The sequence below is a fragment of the Monodelphis domestica genome, chromosome 7 (genome assembly GCF_027887165.1).
Source record: "Monodelphis domestica isolate mMonDom1 chromosome 7, mMonDom1.pri, whole genome shotgun sequence".
In the NCBI taxonomy this organism is placed as follows: Eukaryota; Metazoa; Chordata; class Mammalia; order Didelphimorphia; family Didelphidae; genus Monodelphis; species Monodelphis domestica.
The window spans coordinates 43,800,573-43,820,254 of NC_077233.1; the positions used below are offsets into that span (position 1 = coordinate 43,800,573).

The 19,682-nt window shown below is 38.3% G+C and overlaps 1 protein-coding gene across 20 annotated transcripts in view; it reads left to right on the top strand.

Annotated features, from left to right (window-relative positions):
* The window catches only part of LOC100619412 (contactin-4), a 1,170,520-nt gene that overhangs the window by 995,340 nt on the left and 155,498 nt on the right, over window positions 1-19,682 (top strand). For all 20 annotated transcript variants that reach the window (XM_007500110.3, XM_007500117.3, XM_056804538.1 and 17 more), the window contains one exon: window positions 9,044-9,194. In XM_007500110.3, the coding sequence (XP_007500172.1) occupies window positions 9,044-9,194 (151 nt within the window). The remainder of the gene's footprint in view (window positions 1-9,043; window positions 9,195-19,682) is intronic.

The window sequence follows — 19,682 nt, forward strand, 5'->3', positions numbered from 1 at the left end:
TGTTACCCTGATTCGGATCATTGTAATAAATGTAGATTGTAATATATTACCAACAAAGAGATGAACAAGAGAAATAAAGGATATACTTGGTGAAATATATGACAGGAAAAGGAGGCAGGTCATTCCTACAGCCAGAGATGTACCTAAGACAGAACAACCAGGGTGTGAAAATTTAGAGGGTGTAATTAACACTTCTATTTCTTCAACAGGTTAAGGAGTGTAGTTCCTAATTAGCAAAAATAATTGGTTCAAATGTGATGCTATGAGATGAGGTATAGCACTTCTTTTGTAGCTGTTTCACTCGGTTAAATGGACTTCTGGTTTCCCACCCCTGGGACTAGTTTTCTTCCTTTAATAAAATGATGCCCTATGATCTCTCCTCTAGTCCCCCAACAACTGCTTGCCCCAATTCCAAAAGTTGCTAAGTATCATTTTACAATAAGGAATAGCTGGTGACACTGTAAATGGAGCTTTGGACCTGGAGTCAACACATTCAGATCTAGTCTCAGACATTTATTAAATTTGGGACCCTGGCCAAGCTTCTAAATCTCTGTTTACCTGTTTCCTCTGCTGTAAAATGGGGATAATAATAGCACCTACCTGTCTATTGTCATGAAGTTGAAATGAGATAATATGTCAAAAGCACTTACCATGGTGGCTGGCACATAGTAGGTTTTATAAATGCTTCTTCCTTTCCTCCTACACTCTGCACATATTAAAAATAAAGGACAACCTGATATCAACCCTCCGACTCCACTGATATTCAGGCAATATCAAGAATTGGAGGGGGAAGCCCTAGCATGTTAGATTTGTTGAAAAACACGACTAAGAGTCGCACCAGATGGAAAGATGTGGATGGGTTTAGATGTGAATGAGCAGAGTGCCTCTTACAGGGAGATCACAATCCATCAAAGTATCAATGAGCTATTGGTAGATACAGGTATGCTTATTATGCTGAAGAGGTTCAGCAGGTTGTAACTCATTACTCAGCTGGTGGAGTGATGCCCTAATACTGGGTTGGTGCTTAACATAGCGTTTTGGATTGATTAATTCTCCCTCTCTCATTAACTACACTTACATTGAATAAGCTAGTGTTTGGAAGTCTTCTGAATCTCAAATGAGGGTCTTTTAGAATTCTCATTAACTCTTTCCAATTCTTAGGATCCTAGAGAAGTCACTGCTTTGCTACAATTTCCGTGTCTGCCTTCGCGTATGCGTGTGCACGTGTGTGCACCAGGATTGACTAGATTTAAAATAATCGTTCTGCATGTACCTACTCGTGGGAGCTTTGGCCAGGGCTTGTCTACAACCAAGCTCTGTCAGAATCAAACCATACAAGTAGAAGGAGATGAGCACTAGAGAACTGGCCACTCTCTGAAGTTTCAATATAAACACCTATAGAAGGGACAGTGTATTGTCACATAAGTGTGAGTGTCTATCCATTAAATGGAAATTTGACAGGACTGTTGGGTGGCTGACTCTCCATTCTTAAAAACTTTTTAATTAACATATTTAATTATTAATTATTTTATTAATATTGTAGTTATGAAGATACTATATGTTTCTCCCTCTTTAAACTATGGGTTTTTAAATTCTGTTTCACTACTGAACTTTGCCTGAGTTGAAAACATACAATGCACCCTTCAGGGTCCACAGACTCTGTCAAGAATTTGTCTCCAGGGGGCATCTGGGTAGCTCAGTGAATTGAGGACCAGGTTTAGAGACAGGAGGTCCTAGGTTTAAATCCAGCCTCAGACATTCCCCAGCTGTGTGACCCTGGGCAAGTCACTTAACCCCCATTGCCTAGCCCTTACCACTCTTCTGCCTTGGAACCAATATACAGTATCGATTCCAAGACAGAAGGTAAAGATTTTTAAAAAAATTGTCTCCAGAAGGTAATTGTGGTCATACAAAGAAAGTTACTTTATGATTTTTTTCAGTTATGAGTTCCTATTGAGAAGCTCACCTGTAACAATTTAGAGAATGCACTCATAGATCGAGTCCTCTAGATCCTGTCAGGTTAATTTGTCAAATCCCAATTATTTATCTGATCAAATCCTATATGTGCTTTGGTTCATCCAATTATGAAGTGTCTTAATTAAGAAATGATGAACTTCCTGGCTTTCATCTTCAAGCAGCTTCATTGCAGAGAGACAGCATAGTGCAATAAAAGAAGCACAAGACTTGTAGTCAGGAAAAAATGGAAGGTGGGTTGGGGGGGGGGGGGATAGAGGGGAGTAGAGGGCCAAAGACAGTTCAGCATGGTATCATAGGGAAAGAAAAAGTCATTAAATCTTGGTTCAAATCCCAATTCTGCCACCAGAGTGACTTTGGCCAAGTCACCTTAGCTTTCCAGCCCCCAGTTTCCACATCTGTAAAATGAGATTAGATTTAATGACTTCTGTGGTCCCTTTAACTCAAAATCTATAATTGGTGATCCTGCTTGCTGTGTGATTATGGACAAGTCGCTTATTTTATCATCTGCAAAATGGGGACAATTCACTTACTTCACCAGGGTTCCTTGAGAATTAAATGAGTATATAAAGTATTTTGAAAACCTTCATGTGATTATATACACATTGATTATTCTACTTGTGCAGATTAAACAGGGATTCTTTAATGAATTTAGAGCTAAAAGGGGCAATTTGGTGGCATAATAGAATGCTAGACTTGGAACCAAAAAGACAGGAGCTCAAATTTGGGCTTGGTCATTACCCTAAGCCATTAATCTCTATTTGCCTTAGTTTGTTCATCTATAAAAATGACGATTATAATGATACTGACCTCCTAGTATTGTTGTGAAGAAGAGAAAATGAGATAATAAAACACTTTAAAAGCCTTACTGTACAATATAAATGCTAGTTATTAATATTAAGTGCTAGTCATGAAAGGGATCTGAGATTATCTAATCCAGTCTCATTTTACAGAAGAAATGAACTAAGGAACAAAAAGGTTATGTGACTTACCTCAATAGAAAATGAATTCTATAAAAACTTAAATCACATCAAGTAAAGTCATTTTCATTGCCTGTGTTTTCAACAGATATAAGAAATTATTTGTAAAATTCTAGGCTATTGTAATGTATATTTCCTTTATTTCATACTCAAAGGAGTTGTTGATGTTTGAAGTGTATTGGGACAAACTGCCAAAACTTATAGTTTTGAAATATGGAAAAATGAAGTCTCAAAATATCATATGATATCCACAAATGGATTAGTCCATCCATTCCAGAATCTTTTCTCATAACAAGCTCTTGAATGTCCATCTCTTTGAAAACTATTCAATTTCTTCATTCTTTACTGAAATTGTTAACAAGACTTCCCCAATTTTCTCAGAGAATTACTCTTTAAACTCAAGGATCTTTTAAGATATTGATAGGTGTGGGCTTTGGTAAATTATACTTCAATATATTACACACAGAGATTTCTTCTTGGAAACTAGGAGTATATTTATCAAACACAGAGGATTAAAATACAGTATGTGTTGACTACTTTGGGGAAATTTTAGCTCAAAGGCAATCAAAGAAAATAACATCTTTGCTTGGGGAATTAAATGCTAATATAGAAATCTTCAAAATCCATTTATATATTAAGAATATAAAGAGATATGTCTCAGTGGGCAGGTATCAAGTCCAAGGAAATGCCTCAAAGGCCCAGGGCAACTATGGAGTCAAAGTGAGAGAGAGAAAGAGAATAAAAGAATAGAATGGCCTGTGCTATGAAAAAAAAAATGGTCTAAGTATATTTTACCAGGGAACTGGGACACGCTTCATGTTTTCAAAGGCTTCAAACAAGATCATACATGACTAAGTTACTACTATCTAGCCCTCAAATGACTAGTTGGTGGGGCAGCTAGGCAGCTCAATGTATAAAAACCAGGTTCGGACACAGTCCTAGGTTCCAATCTGGCTTGAGATACTTCCATTGCAGTGAGTCCCTGGCAAGTCACTTAAGCCCCCATTTCCTGGCTTTTACCTCTCTTCTGTCTTGGAAGCAATACACAGTATTGATTCTAAAACAAAGGGTAAGGGTTTTTTTTTTTAAACTAATATTTGGTTAAAGAAAAAGAAAAGAAAATGAAAAAGCAGAAGAATATTCATAAGAATCAACCTGACAATAATGAAAGGAAGGAAGGAAGGAAGGAAGGAAGGAAGGAAGGAAGGAAGGAAGGAAGGAAGGAAGGAAGGAAGGAAGGAAGGAAGGAAGGAAGGAAAAAGGAAGGAAGGAAGGAAGGAAGGAAGGAAGGAAGGAAGGAAGGAAGGAAGGAAGGAAGGAAGGAAGGAAGGAAGGAAGGAAGGAAGGAAGGAAGGAAGGAAGAGTGAGTATACGGTGTATGGTGGTGAAGGGGGAGCAGAGAGAGAACATTCCATAAACACTTACTTTGTGTCAAACACTGTATTAAGCCCCAAGTTTACAAATATAAATAACCATGACACCCTAAGGATCTTACAGTTCTAACTGGGAGTTGGGAAGCAAGATGGACTAGTAAGTTATATACCTCTGCAATTTTTGAAGCACTTTACACATAAATACTTATTGACTTGAGTTAACTTGGCTGATGACCAACAAGTTAAGTGGAGGTAGAGGACCATGAAGTATAAAATAAAATCTCCTCTCCAAACCAGGGTGATTCTTGGTGATTAACTTCCAGAGGGGAGTAGAGAAGGAGATAGGGATGATAGCCAGAGTGGAGGTATCAGTTTTTAGAGCTGGTGACTTTCTCTTCTCCATTTTTATTCTCCCCACTACCATCCAACCTGGGCAAGAGCACTTTCAGGTGCCCATTAAAGGTATATCCCCCAACCCTACCCTCTTGAATCAGCACTAAATTAAAGGTCAGAGACTTGCCCTTACTCATCTTGTGATGTTACCACAGAGAAGGTGGAGATAAGAATAAAAAAAATATGTAATGGTGGCTACTCTTTTCTTCTCTACTTCAGCTCTCTACTCTATAATTTTCTTTGGCTATCTGGCTCCTACATGTGAATGGAGAAGTGGTTGCATATTCCCACATTCCTTCTTTGATCCATCAGTTTTGGAGAACATACACTTCACCATCTTACTCAAGGATGAGACCAATAAAACCCCAATTTCCCTATTATTAACAGGAAAATGTCATTTTGTTTGTTAGGGTTTTGTTGCATGTGCGTATGAGTTTTTAATTGACAACTATTATTCATTTCATAATATATTTACTGTGCAACATTCACTACTCAATGAGCCTTCTCATATAAGAAAGGCTACAAAATACAAAACAATTTCAGCAAAGCCAACCAACATGTCATTTGTGTCTGATAGCATGTGCAACATTCCACACCCCCAGTCTCCTCATGGAGTGCACTTAACTTCAGTTCCTAGTTAAATGTCTAAACAGGTGATAAAAGATATGATTGAGTGAGGGTCAAGAAAGGAAAAATAATTACAAGGAGTCAGCATGGCTACATCAAGAATAAGTCATTCTGGGCTCCTTTATTGGACAGGATTGCTATATTAATAAATGAGGGTAATGTCCTATCTGTAATTTACCTACATCTTAGGAAAAATTTTGGGAGAGTCTCTCATACTCTTTTTGTCAGGAAGATAAAGACATAAAGATTAAATGAGAATACAGGTCTCGAGATGATACAGTTCCTCTCTAGATGATAGGTTCTTAACTTTGTTTCTTAAACCCCCTAGAAGTTTGGTGAGGACAATGGAATAGTTTTCTCAGAATAATTGTTGATACATATATTCTTGTTTGAAAGAAATGCTAAACCTTAAAGTTAAACTTTAATGCAAATAATGATGTAATTTTTTCCCATTCCAAGTTCAAGAACAATTTGAAATTAATTCATAGGCCTTTGGGGGGTCCATATACTCCATATTGAGAATATTTGACTTAAAAGACTGCATAAATAGTTAAATGATCAAGCTCAAACAGTAACTATTAGTAAGTCCAAGAACACCATGTCAGTAGGTCTCTAATAGAGTACCCAAGGGATCTGTCCTTGACCATGCACTGTTTAATTTTGACTGTTTAATTTTTGTTGTCAATGACTTGAGTAAAGGCAGAAATGTCACACTTCTCAAGTATCTGAAGATGACATAAAGTCAAAAGGGAGAGCTAATACATTATATGTTAGAGGCAATATCCCAAGTGATCTTGACAAGCTTACAGTATGGGATTGAATCCAATAAGATGAAATTCAATAGTGATAAAGTTAGTCTGATACTTGTCTACATAAAAGAAAAGAAGAACACCTTCACAAGAACTAGTTGGGGGGAGCATAGTTAAATTTCAGTTATTTTGAAATAGATCTGAGAGGTAGTGAATTCTCTTACGTGACAGGCAAAAATAATGCAATCTCTGTCTGCCTCAAGAGAGGCATAACTTCTAGAAAAATGGAGTTTCTTCTCTATTATATGCTTTTGTCAGACGAATTCATCTGAGTTCTGGTTAGCATGCCTTAAGAAGAATATTGGTAAGCTAGAGAATATCCCAAAGAGAGCTACCAGGATGGTGAAGTTCCTTAAGTCCATGTCAATAAAAGGAACTGGGCATACTTACCCTCAAGAAGAAAAACTCAGGAGGAATTCAATGGCCATCTTCAAGCATTTGAAGACCTGTCATATGGAAAGGGATTTAGATTTTTCTATTTAGCCTCAGAAAGCAAAACCCAGAGTAATAGGTGTCTGTTTCTAGGAAGTCAGTTTTAGTTTGCTGTCAAGAAAAAACTCCATAACAACTAGAGCTGTCCAAAAGAGGAATGTGCACCTTGAGGGGAGGTATGTTCATTCTTCTTGGAGTCCTTCAAGCAAAGATTAGATGACATTTGTTGAATTGGGCTGTCCTAGATGGACACTAAAGTTTCTCCTACATCTTCAGTTCTGTGATTCTATCAATAAGTCCCTCACATCTCATAGGAAGCTTGGAAGATGTTTTTCTCGTCCCTTTGTAGTTATGATTAATTATAATGTTCAGTTTCAGTTTTTATGATTCTTTCCATTTACATTGTCATAGGCATCATTTAGACTTTTTCCAAGGATTACTCGCTTCATGTTATATAAGTTCACATTTCTTCATATATGTCTCTGAATTCATTTTTCTTCATTTCTTATGACAATAATAATATTCCATTAATTTCACATCCTCAGTTAGTTTCTCTATTTTTCAATATGATAGTGGCTAGCTAAGTGGAATAGTGAATAGAACTTGAGTTCACATCCTGCCTTGGATACTTACTAGCTGTGTGACCTTGGGCAAGTCATTTAATTCCCCTAAACCCTCAGCTTTTGCAAGTACCTTCTTTTTTATATTGTAAGGATCAAATAAAATAGCACTGTGTTCAAGCAAACCTTTTTCAAGTGTTATTTGAGTGCTTAGTCATGTTACTAACTTTGCTAATTCCTTGATACCAACATCAAAAAAGGGGCTGTAAAGAATTAATATTTTGGTGGATATGAGATCTCTTTTTCTATCTTTGACCTGCTTGGGGTTTAGGCCCAGATGTAGGATTTCTGTATCCAAGACTGTACATATTAGTCACTTTTAGCACAAGTCCGTATTTGATAATCAATCCCATGCTCCTCTGACCTGTATATTCCCTATTATCAAACCTTTACTCTGGAAGCCTCTTTGAAGTCCCATTAAGAATCTGAGATGTTAGATTTTAGAGTTTAATCATTGTAGCACTAGAGATCTAGCAAGCATATACTACTTTGAAAAGAAGAGAGGCCCTCCAAAGCGATGCTCATTTTCCTTTTCTGAAGATTCAGATATGCTATGCTTCCATCCCTTTATGGAGAAAATAATTTGTTAATGTTCAGTCTGAGTGACCTCTTAATGTCTACACAGGCTAAGTAGAGAAATGAGATTTTTTTTTCCTAGCTAATAGCCTTATCGATAGTGCCTTATCTAAGTCAAGCAGTCATTTGTGTCTAGAGACAATAAAAAAATTTTCCTATTTCTTCATGAAGAAGGGGAAAATGATAGTTTTTGATATATTTTAGACAACTCTTCCCAGGCTATAAGTTAATTTGGTTTATTTATTTTTTTTCATATGGGAATATGCTTTTAAAATTGTAGAGTACTTCCAGTGCTAAAAATGGTCTCTATTGATGCAGATGAATGACAAGTATAATTTTCTGCCTAAGGAAGTTACCTGGGACAATAAAAAATTAAATGATTTTAATTATTAAATTATATATATATACATATATATAATTAAATTAGCCAGTGTATTTCAGTGTCAGAATTTGAATCTAGATCCTCCTGAATTTAAAACTGATCCTCTATTACATGGCACAATTAGTCAAAAGAACCTGGATTCTATGTCTGCCTTTAATGCTGACTTGTTATCCATGGACAAATCACTAGGTCTCCCTCAGCCTCAGTCCCTTAATTGTAAATTGAAGGAGTTGGATGAGATGGCTCCAGAGATCACTTTCAGATAATACTCTAATAGCACCATATACAATGCCAAATCACCTTTCTAACATCACCAGTGTTGTATGAGTATAAACGAGTCAACCATCCACACATTTCCCCCTTACGACCCATTCTAAAGATATGGCCAGTTTTTTTCTTCTCTTAAAATCAGTGATAATTCCCATCTGTCATGAAGATGCTCAACTTTTGCTGATAGTCAAGAATTATAAGGAATTGGAGGTAGCAAACAGGACAAGAGGAAAGACTTCTCACTGATAGTTGGCACTTGGATGTCTTGAGCAGTTCTATTGGAAATCACTCTATCAGCCACAAGATACACACTCAGGGACACAGGAACCAGCCCTGGATAATGGATACAGTCACAAGAGAGGAAGACTAGTCCAACTCACAAGGTCCACCCAAGGAGCTAGACTCACTGCCACCCTTAGCTTCAACTGTTGTCAGTCAAAAGCCAAGTTCTCACACCCCCAGAATTCTTTACAGAAGCCCCTCTTTGCAGCAGCTCCTGCTCCTTTTCCTTATAACACAAGACAATGAAAGACAGTTTATTTTACTTTTTTGCTTATTTTGTTACCCTCCAATACCTAATAAATTAAGTTTCTATATTCTCTTTCAGCTCTGGGTCCAGACTTCTCCAGAACCCTCTTGAAAAGGATGACCCTGGTTAAAGTGGGAGGTGAAGTTGTCATTGAGTGTAAACCAAAGGCTTCCCCACGACCTGCCTATACTTGGAAAAAGGGAAAGGAGATCGTAAGAGAAAATGAACGGTAATATCCAAAAGTTACTCTTCCTTTAATATGCTTACTTTGAATATAAAAGTTTAGTTGGAAACTAAGACCTTTCTTGTTCAAATGAAGCCACCAACTGTAGTGAAAGATTTTGAAATGGAAGAGTAAATTGGTAAACTGACTTGAGAGTAAGATTTCTCAGTCTTTTTTTGTGTTTCTTTTTAGGCTCTTTGTAAGTCTGGCTAAGCCCATGAATCCTTCTCAGAATAATATTTCTAAATGTATGAAAGAAGATATGTAGTTTTACAAAAGAAATAAATTATGAAAAGGAAAAAAAATAATTTTTCCCATCCAAATTCCCAGAGACCTAAAAATCTATCCAGGAACTCCTTGAGGGTCTCCAGTTCCTAGACTGATAGCATCCACTCTATAGTGAGTTAATTGGGTGTAGTGGAAAGTGTACTTGATTTGGAGTCCATTAATGTGGGTTCGAATCCTAGTTCTTCAAAACTACTGTGACTTTGGCAACTCATTTAACAGCGTTTGGCTTCAGTTTCCTCATCTCTGAAATGAAAGGGTTATAGTATATGAACATTTTAAGGGGATCTGTTGGTTCTATGATCATGGCGTCAATGTTTTCTAACTCAAATAGCACTTACCCTAATCCAAATGCTCAAGAGATGTGTTCCTAGAGTCGATGAGAAAAAATAGGCCAGATAGGAGAAGGCAAAAAAAAAAAGAATTTCTGGAAAAGGAAAATATATCAAGTTTTTTAGGAATGTGAATTGGGATTTTTTTTAAGTTTTTAAGTTTTAAGAATTAATAACTTTTTGAAATAAAACTTTTCTAAACTGGTGAAAATCTAAAATGGTTCATTAGCAGTGGTCCAGAAACACCATAATCTCTCTCTCTCTCTCTCTCTCTCTCTCTCTCTCTCTCTCTCTCTCTCTCTCTCTCTCTCTCTCTCTCTCTCCTCTGTCTCTCTTTCCTATTTTTCTAAGGAACATAGTTCTGTATCTTAAAGATATGTGAAAATGTAATATATTTTCTTTCTAGTATAAAATCATTTTAATACAATCTACTTATTTTCCACAAGTATCTCTTTGTAGATTACATTTAGAATTGGTATACATGGATGTATAACATAAAATGGAAATGAGTTTGAATAGAACCAAATGACATATATTTGTAGAACCTTTTCTTTGGCTGTCATCCCTGCAAATTATCCCACATCCTCTTTTTGCAAACTACTCAATTAATCTGTCTGAAAATGGCAATTATTTATGCGTCTGTATTTGTCACAGGTAAGACATCACTTGCCATCTGGAAACATGACTTTTAATAGATACAAAAGGTCAACTACTCAAGGATGCCATGGGGAAGCCTGTAAAAATGTATACATACCCTTTACACCTGCAACCCATTTTATTTGCATATGCAAATTGGATAATTGCCTGTAATTTTGTTGTCCTTATTAATGATTTCTGCAAACAAATCTGACATAGTTTACAGTTGGTGTGTTCATACATATATTAAATTCTGAGTATGTAGTCCTCCCTTAATTCTAGTGGATAAGAGAAACCATATAAACATGTGAACTTGGGATGGTATAATCAAAGCCTCAGTCAAACCTAGGACTCCTAACAATCCACATTATCTTGAAATCTCTGAATTCATCCCCAAACCAAAATGTAGATTAATTCCTGTAGCATGATCTCTAATTACCCTTTGAATAGCCTATATTAATTCCATGGGATAACTCATTGTTTGAATTTAATTGGTTGCAGCATCAATTCGACTTCCTAAAGTGCCCTAATTAATGTCTTTCTCTTTGGATAGCATATGATAATGGATAAAGAGTGATTGTGTGTCATGGGTTCAAGTCCCACCTCTGATCCATATTGACTATGTGACCCTGGGCAAGTAATTCATTTAACCTCAGTGCCTTAGTCAATTCAAAGACTATTCATTGCAAAATAGTGGCAGATTTGAATAAGTAGAGGTATTTTTCCTGCCAGAAGTTCCCAACACTGATAAAAACAGTGGTTTGGACCAAAAAAAAAAAGTGGAGATATCTATAACATACATACGTACATACATATATAAAAATATATGTTGGGGAGGATGGGACTGTGTCTACTATAGCTAGTTTCTATGTATCCTTCCAATGGTAGAGCGTGAAATGTTCCCATTTAGCATACTGATAAAATTCCTTACATTATTGTAACATTTGCAAACACTAAGAATGGGGCAAAACTAGGACAACTCTCCATTGCCACCATGCCTCCTACCATTTATCAACAACATGCTCAATATATCATTAGGCCAGCCTCTCCCTTTTGGTCCCTTATTATCAACAAAACATCTCAGCCATCAACTTTCCTGCCTTCTAACCAAAAGAATCTTAGACAAGAAGACAATAGTTAGATGGGCCAGAACAGGGATGAAATAGTTGAGACAAAGGAAAGGATGTAAACTGTCATCATTGCCATCATCATTATATTTGACTTCTAAGGAAAATGAAAATCCTTCCACATTTTGGGGAGAAATAATGGAAAATTTGAGTCAAGACATTTATAGAAGCCCTGCTGAAGAAGAAGAAGAAGAAGAAGAAGAAGAAGAAGAAGAAGAAGAAGAAGAAGAAGAAGAAGAAGAAGAAGAAGAAGGAGAAGGAGAAGGAGAAGGAGAAGGAGAAGGAGAAGGAGAAGGAGAAGGAGGAGAAGGAGAAGGAGAAGGAGAAGGAGGAGAAGGAGAAGGAGAAGGAGAAGGAGAAGGAGAAGGAGAAGGAGAAGGAGAAGGAGGAGGAGGAGAATTCTCGTAATTATATGATACTTTATGTTTTGCAAATCACTTTTCCAATATTGTCTTATTTGGACCTTATAACTACCCTGAGAGGTAGATGCTTTTTTTAAATTTGGAAAATTTTATTTAATTAATTAATTTAGAATAATTTTACATGGTTACATGATTCATGTTCTTTACCTCCCCTCCACTCCCATAGCTGATGTGTAATTCCACTGGGTTTTACATTGTAAAAAGGAGAAGAAATGGGGAGGAGGAAAAAGGGGTGAGAGAGGCTGAAGGGATTATTTCTCTCCTCCCTTACTTATGGGGAGAGATAAGCCAAGTCCTGTCCCCTTGAAAAAGTCATATGTCTCCACAGAGATATTATCTGGGAGATGGAGCACAGAAGACTAGAGAGGAATTGCCCCATTGAGATAATAAGATGCCTCCCTCAGAGGAGCCCAGGGCTCCTGAGATCAAATCTGTCTTTGAGAGGCAAGATGATCTCTTATACTTCTGCTTCCCAAAGGGACATTAACTGTTAGCCTTTTCAGGGGCTTAGAAGTGATCATCAGTTTCCTTGGTCAGATAGTCTTGAAATCTCTGGAGTCTGGAAGTCAAACCTTCTCTTAGTGAGAGGTGTGACTCTCTCAAACCTTTGATCCCCTTTGTTATGTTATTTAGAGACAGGCCCAAACCCAAAATCCTAAATGTCAAATAATTTATTGAGGTTAAGGTAGGAAGGGGATGGCAAGGATATGAGGCCGGAAAGTGGGTAAAAAGGAAACCCTAAAGATTCTCTCCTCTTGCAGGTTGTCCCTCCAGAGTCTGAAGGTCACAGCCTTATCAGCCCTGACCTCTCCTTTTTACCAACTGCTTTCTTGCCACTACTCTCAAACAAACTAGATCTTGAAAGTATAAGTCCAGGGATGAGAGAGAGAGAGAGAGAGAGAGAGAGAGAGAGAGAGAGAGAGAGAGAGAGAGAGAGAGAGAGAGAGAGAGAGAGAGAGACTGGGTGGCTCTATTCAAAAGTCCAAATCCACAATCCCTCTTGAGTATTTTAGACAGCTGTATTTGAGAGTCCCAGTGGAGGTGTTCAGAGAGGTGTTCAGGGTTTCAGAAGGGATAATAAGTCTCAAATGAAATGGGCTTCTTCTCAGCTTTTGGGAAATCCACCTTTCTCCTCCACCTCCCAGGCTGGAAGTCATCTGTCAGTTGGATTCCAAGCTTCTGATTCTTCCTTAGAATTCACAGCTTTTCTTCGCCCCTTCTCCACTCTCACTTCAGCTGGTCCCTCCAAGAGACTGGTCTCTCTCCTAAATGCAAACTCTCTCTTCCCTTATTCTACAACATGTGTCATTGGTCAAGGCCTATTTCTATATTATTAATATTTGCATTAGCGTGATTGTTTAGAGTCTATGTTCCCAAGCATATCCCCATGTGATCAAGCAGTTGTTTTTGTTCTGTGTTTGGTAGATGCTTTTATTATCTAAAGATGGAGAAACTAAGACAAAAGTTGTGACTTGCCCAGGGTCCCACAGCTAGTAAGTGTCTAAAGCTTGATTTAAACTCATCTTCCTGATTCCAGGGCTTGTACTCTATCCCCTGTACCACCTGCCTCTAAAATTTAAAAAAAAAATGTTGACATTCAGTGGTTGAAGAGGGTTAAAAGGCCCAAGATTGATTTGAGGACAAAAGTTGTCTAAGGCCATGAAAAGTTAAGTATAGTTTGGGAGGAACCACATCAGCAATTGAGAGATACAGGATATGTCAAAATCAATGATATGTCTTTATGCTTTTGTATTGATATCTATTCATATTTTCAGTGTCACTAAAACATAAAACATCTGTATAAAGTTAAATATCATGAAACATTTTCTCTTATACCTTTGAAATTGATTTTAAAGAAGAAAAATGATGTTTTGGAATCTTCTGGATATGCTCTATTTTGCTAATAGCTTTCTTAAAACATGTTACCCAGAACTAAATATGATATTCTTATATCTCATTTATCAGAAGGGTAACCAGTCATGACCATCTTAGTGGCATAGTATTACTCTAAACACGGTACACAAGGATAGACAGTGTGACAGAGTTGACAATAAGCTAGATTTGGTGTTAGGAAGACTCGGGTTGAAGTCCTTTCTCTCATACATACTGATTGTGTGACCCAAGTCATTTTCTTTTCTTCCATATAATTTTTCTTCAAATTTTTCTCAATTATTTTTCTTAGTTTTTATTTTTTAATCAGTTACATAGAAACAAAAAATTTTAACATTCATTTAAAATAATTTGAATTACAGTTTCTCTCCTTCCCTCCCTCACTCCCTGTTTGAGAAAGCAAGCAATTTGATATGGATTGTATATGTGCAGTCATGATGTTTTCATGTTAGCCTTGTGTCAAAAGAAAATGCAGGCACCTCCCCCCAAAAAGGAAGAATAAAGTAAAGAAATATGCTTCAGTCTGCATTCATACTCAATCAGTTCTTTCTATAGAGACGGATTAAGATTTTTATCCTAAGTCCTTTAGAATCATCTTAGATCATTGTATTGCTGAGAAGAGTTAAGTCATTCACAATCAATCATTATGCAATATTGCTGTTACTATATACAATGTTCTCCTGGTTCTGCTTATTTCACTTTGCATCAGTCATATAAGTCCTTATAGGGTTTTCTTAATTTCTCCTGCTCATCATTTGTTAAATCACAATATTATTCCACAATATTCATATAGCACAACTTGTTCAGACATTCCCCAATTGATGGGCATCCCCTCAATTTCCAATTTTCTCTGAACTTGTAAACCTATGACTTACCATAGATAATGATCTCTTATACCATTGACAAAGTATCTTCTTCATAAATTGCTCATCCTTACCTTTTTGTTGTTCAGTTATTTTTCAGTCCTATCCAGCTCTTCATGACCCCATTTGGGATTTTCTTGGCAATGATCCTGGAATGGTTGGCCATTTCCTTCTCCAGCTAATTTTACAAATAAGAAAACAGAAGGAAATAGTGTGAAATGACTTGCCCAGGGTTGCATAGCTACTAAGTGTCTGAGACTAGATTTGAATTCAGAAAGATAAAACTTCTTTGTCCAAATCCACACTCTATCCACTGTGCCATCTAGCTACCTCTTTCCCATCCTTTATCTTAGCCTATTCACAGTTTCTCCCATGCAACACTTCCATCCCCAAGCTTTTGCACAGACTATGCATACCTGTAATTCTCTGAACTTTCTTCTCTTCCCTTGGTTTTCCTGGCTTCCTTCAAGACTCTGGTCAAATCCTGACTGCCAGCTGTTAGTTCATTTTCCTCTCAAATTACCTTCCATCAGGATTCCATTTTTTTCTTATACTACTGGTGTATAATTGAAAATCTGTTATGCTAAAAAAGAACTACATTTCCTGGAAGCCCACTGACTTCCTGTCCTTAAATACTTCCTGTAGACAGAGGATGTTAGGGAATGGGTGGACTTCTTGGGCCTCTTTCTTGGGCTTGCAGTCACCATGGTGGTGTTGGTAAGCTAAGCACAGGGATTTTGAAATGGCTAATCAGCCATGGGCATGTGGTCTTTTATTTTTGTATCCTCTTTATTCCTTGATTTCTAATGATTACTAATAAACCTCTTAAATATAATATTTTATTATTTGAGATTAATTTTAGTTTTACAGTGATGGCAACTACTTGGAGAAAAGAATTCTCTATTTTTTTAAGATAATCAAGATAAATTTTAAGCCACATTTCTCATGCCAAGGCTTTTTGCCTACCCAACCCACCTACCCTCTCTTTGGAGCTGTTGTCTTTTTCTTTCCCCGCTTTTTGCCTGGTTGCCCTCCCTACTGGCCCGGCTATTTTTAGCCAAGAGACTCTTGACAAAGAAGAGATAAGCTATTTCTCTCGCCCATCTGCTTGAGCCCATGTTCCTCAGTTCAAAAATTGTATTCTCATTATAATATAAGCTCCTTGAGGTGAAGCACTGAACTTACCTTTTTTTGTAACCCTAATACTTAGCAAAGTTGCTGAAATATAGTAAGATCTTAATAAATGTTTGCTTACTGCCTGACTAATTGACCTTGGATAAATTAATGAACTTCTCAGGACCTCAAGTTACCCTCTAAGATGATCAGTTATGGATAAACGCAATAAAGGAGAAACAATTATATTTGACTGATAATGCTGGGAAATGAATGAGTTTGTGCTACTTGATGGTATAGCTCAGTGGTTCTCAACCTTTCTAACGCCGTGACCCCGCAATACAGTTCCTCATGTTGCAGTGACCCCAAACCAAAAAATTATTTTGGTGGCTACTTCAAAACTGTAATTTTGCTACAGTTATGATTCAGAATGTAAATGCCTGATATGCCTTATGTATTCTCATTGCTACAAATTGAGAGGTTGAGAACCGTTGGAATAGCTATAGATTTTTAAAAAACTTTACCTTCTAACTTAGCATTAATTCTAAGACAGAAGAACAGCTCCGGCTAGCTAATTGGATTTAAGTAACATACCCAAAAACTGTCCCATGCTCTATTTGAACATAGGTCCTCCCATAGCTATCTATTTGTAATTCCTAATGTAATTTAGATGGCATTTTCACAGATCTCATTCTATCTACCATGAGTCAGATATTGGGCTGATATTCATTCGATAAGCATTTATTAAGCTCTTCTGTACAAGGCACTCTGTTAGGTACTGGGAATAAAAAGACATAAAGAAATAACTTCACTGCAAGAAATTTATAGCTGAGGAGAGGCATCCTATGATATTTACATGGATGAATAAGTGTACAATGATTTGAAGAGGGAGAGAAGCTGAATAGCCAATGGGACCAGGACAAGCTTTCTTGCCTGAACTAACTTTTTTGCTGGGCTTGGAAGGAAGGTAAGTATATTAGGAGGCAGAACTGAGGGGGGAGGCAGAAAGATGAGGGAGAGGTTGCTGAGTTTGGGACTAACCAAGTAGGATCAATTTGGCCATGTTGAAGAACAAGTAGGGGAGCAGAAGTGAAATAAGTCTAGAAAGAGAGGTTGGAACCAGCCAGCAAAGTGCTTTATGTTCCAACCTAAAGTGTCTTTATTTTATTCACTGCAGATTTTCAAGCAGGGGGATGGCATAGTCAGACCTTTGCTTTAAGAAGATTATTTTGGCAGCTACATAAAGGATGGATTGGAGAGGGAAGAAACTGGAAGGAGGATTAAGGGATAACACCCTAATGTAGCCATAATTTATTAATAGAAGCTAAATTTAGCCACTGCCTGTTTCTGAAAAGGAATTCAGAGCTATAAATAGCATTTAATTTGGAAGAGATTTCAATATAATTATATTTCCCAGCTTTCTCAGCCTATGAAACTCAGGTCAAGCTCCAGAGCATGGGATCAATTCTGACACCACAACATTTTTTTTGTAAAGCATTCTTATTCTCAGGACTTTGTGACCAAACTGAAATCCATATTTTTTGAGGTGTGCCTGGCACCACCAACAGCATAATCAGATTTCATCTGACACACTGTGAGGAGATCATTTCAACTCAGAGGGGAATAAAAATCACATTCATGTGTCATTGTCTGGGATGCAGAGAGTTTTGCTTTGGAGATGCAATTGTATTGTGTCACTAATTTGAATCTCTTCCCAAAGGCTTTTAGTTCAAAGTGTCTATGGAGTAGAGGGGTGGAATCTGGGCACTGGGCTGCCAAGGTCTGCACTACAGAGAATTCTGATCTGGATTCATCTGTGGTCCAGGAGGCAAAAGAAACATGGTACCCAGGGGGCCCATCCCAGGGTGGAGAGAAGGTTCATGGCTCCAGGCCTCCTGCTTTTCTTCCAGAGGCAGAGTGGCTGAGGATGTGAGGCTTAATGAGAAACCTGCCCTCAGGATATCTCTTACTATTGCTGGAGAGCTGTTAGAGGATGTTATTAGGAATTCTGCCCTGGGGAACAATTATGTTATTGCAATAATTAGAGGCAGTTCATCTCCATAATAATGGAAATCCTGCCTGGGAGGCAAAGCAACATCAAGGAAATGCTAGTATCACTGCTCTGGATATAAATCTGTTACCCCGGATATTGGGAGTACTCTATCATTTTAATTTTACATCTTCAGCAGTGGGGGACTGGGGGGTTAGGTAGTGGGAGACAGAGATTACAGTCACACTTCAGTTTTGCACCTGCAACTTTCAACAGTGCCCTCTCTCATCCACTTAGCCTGGGGGGCAGGATTTGGGGGGGATAAAGAATTGGACCAGGAGTTAGGAAGACATGAATGAAGGAATGAATGAATGAGAGGGGAAAGGGAATGAGGATTTACTAAATACTTACTAAGTACCAGATTTTGTGCTGTGTTTTATAAATATCACATTTTGTCCTCAAAACAAGCCTAAAAGGCAAATGCTATTATTATCTCCATTTTATAGTTGAAGAAACTGAGGCAGAAAGAAAGAATGAAAAACCCTTTATTAAGTGCTTACAGTGTAGCTCTGGAATACAAATACAAAAGATCAGGCCATTCTTGTCCTCAAGAAGCTTATTTTGTAATAGACAAGGAGAAACACACACACACACACACACACACACACACACACACACACACATACAGGTTGGAGCCATAGAGGAATGGTGTCCAGGAAAGGAAGCTTTGGTCCAGAGTAACAGGGATGGTGAGCTGATTTGTAGGGTATTCAGTTGACATCAATTTCCAAAAATAGTGGGAGTACTGGCTTTATTAAAAAATCCACAGAAAGAAGTACAGAGGAGAAAAGATTAGTAGTAGTAGTGGTAGTCTCTCGGGGACCGAGAATGACTATTGTCTTTGTGCATTATTATCTATTGGTGTACCCTCATGTGGCTTTGGAGTCCAAAGGCTGAGGCGCACAGTTTGTGGCACATGGGGCCTGGGACACCAGTTGTTACGGGAGGTGCGGGTGTGGCCTGGTGTCGGCGTTCATGCGCAGCGGCAAGACGTCGATGTCGCTCATCTTCAAAGGTGATGGCGACGTGGTGAATGTGGGTTCGCCAGCTGCTTCTGTCAGAGGCAGCGAGTTCTAGTTGCTTTGGTGTCATGCCAGCCCACTTCAAGTTGGACTTTAGCTGATCCTTGAATCTTCTCTTCGGTCGGCCTTGTTTCCTGAGTCCAGCTGACAGTTCACCATAGAATACCTGTCCTGGTATTCGCGGTGGGTCCATGCGGATGGCGTGTCCAGACCATCGTAGCTGGGTTTTGAGGACCAGGACTTCGATGCTGGTGGAGTTGGCTCTGTCGAGGACTTCCTGATTGGTGATTCGGTCCTGCCATCAGATCCTCATGACTGACCGGAGAGAGCTTTGGTGGAATTGCTCCAGCTGCTTCATGTGCTTCCGGTACAGTGTCCATGTCTCACACCGTACAGGAGCGAGAGAGGACCACTGCATTGTACACTTTGAGCTTCGTCGCAGTGCTTACACTGCTGTGTTGCCCAAGTGCCTGGCTGGCCTTTTGGATCCTGGCATTGATCTCGTGGTCTGGGGACCCGTCGTTGGCGATGGTGCTGCCCAGGTACTTGAAAGTGTTGACATTAGAAAGCTGCGTGCCGTCAATTGTAATGCAGGGCTGGTTCGTTGGCCTCCCTGGTGCAGGTTGGAACAGCACCTCTGTTTTGCTGAGGCTGATAGTCAGGCCAAACAGTTTTGTTGCAGTGGAGAACCTGTCCACAATGGTTTGGAGATGATTTTCTTGGTGGGCCATGAGAGCACAGTCATCTGCAAAGA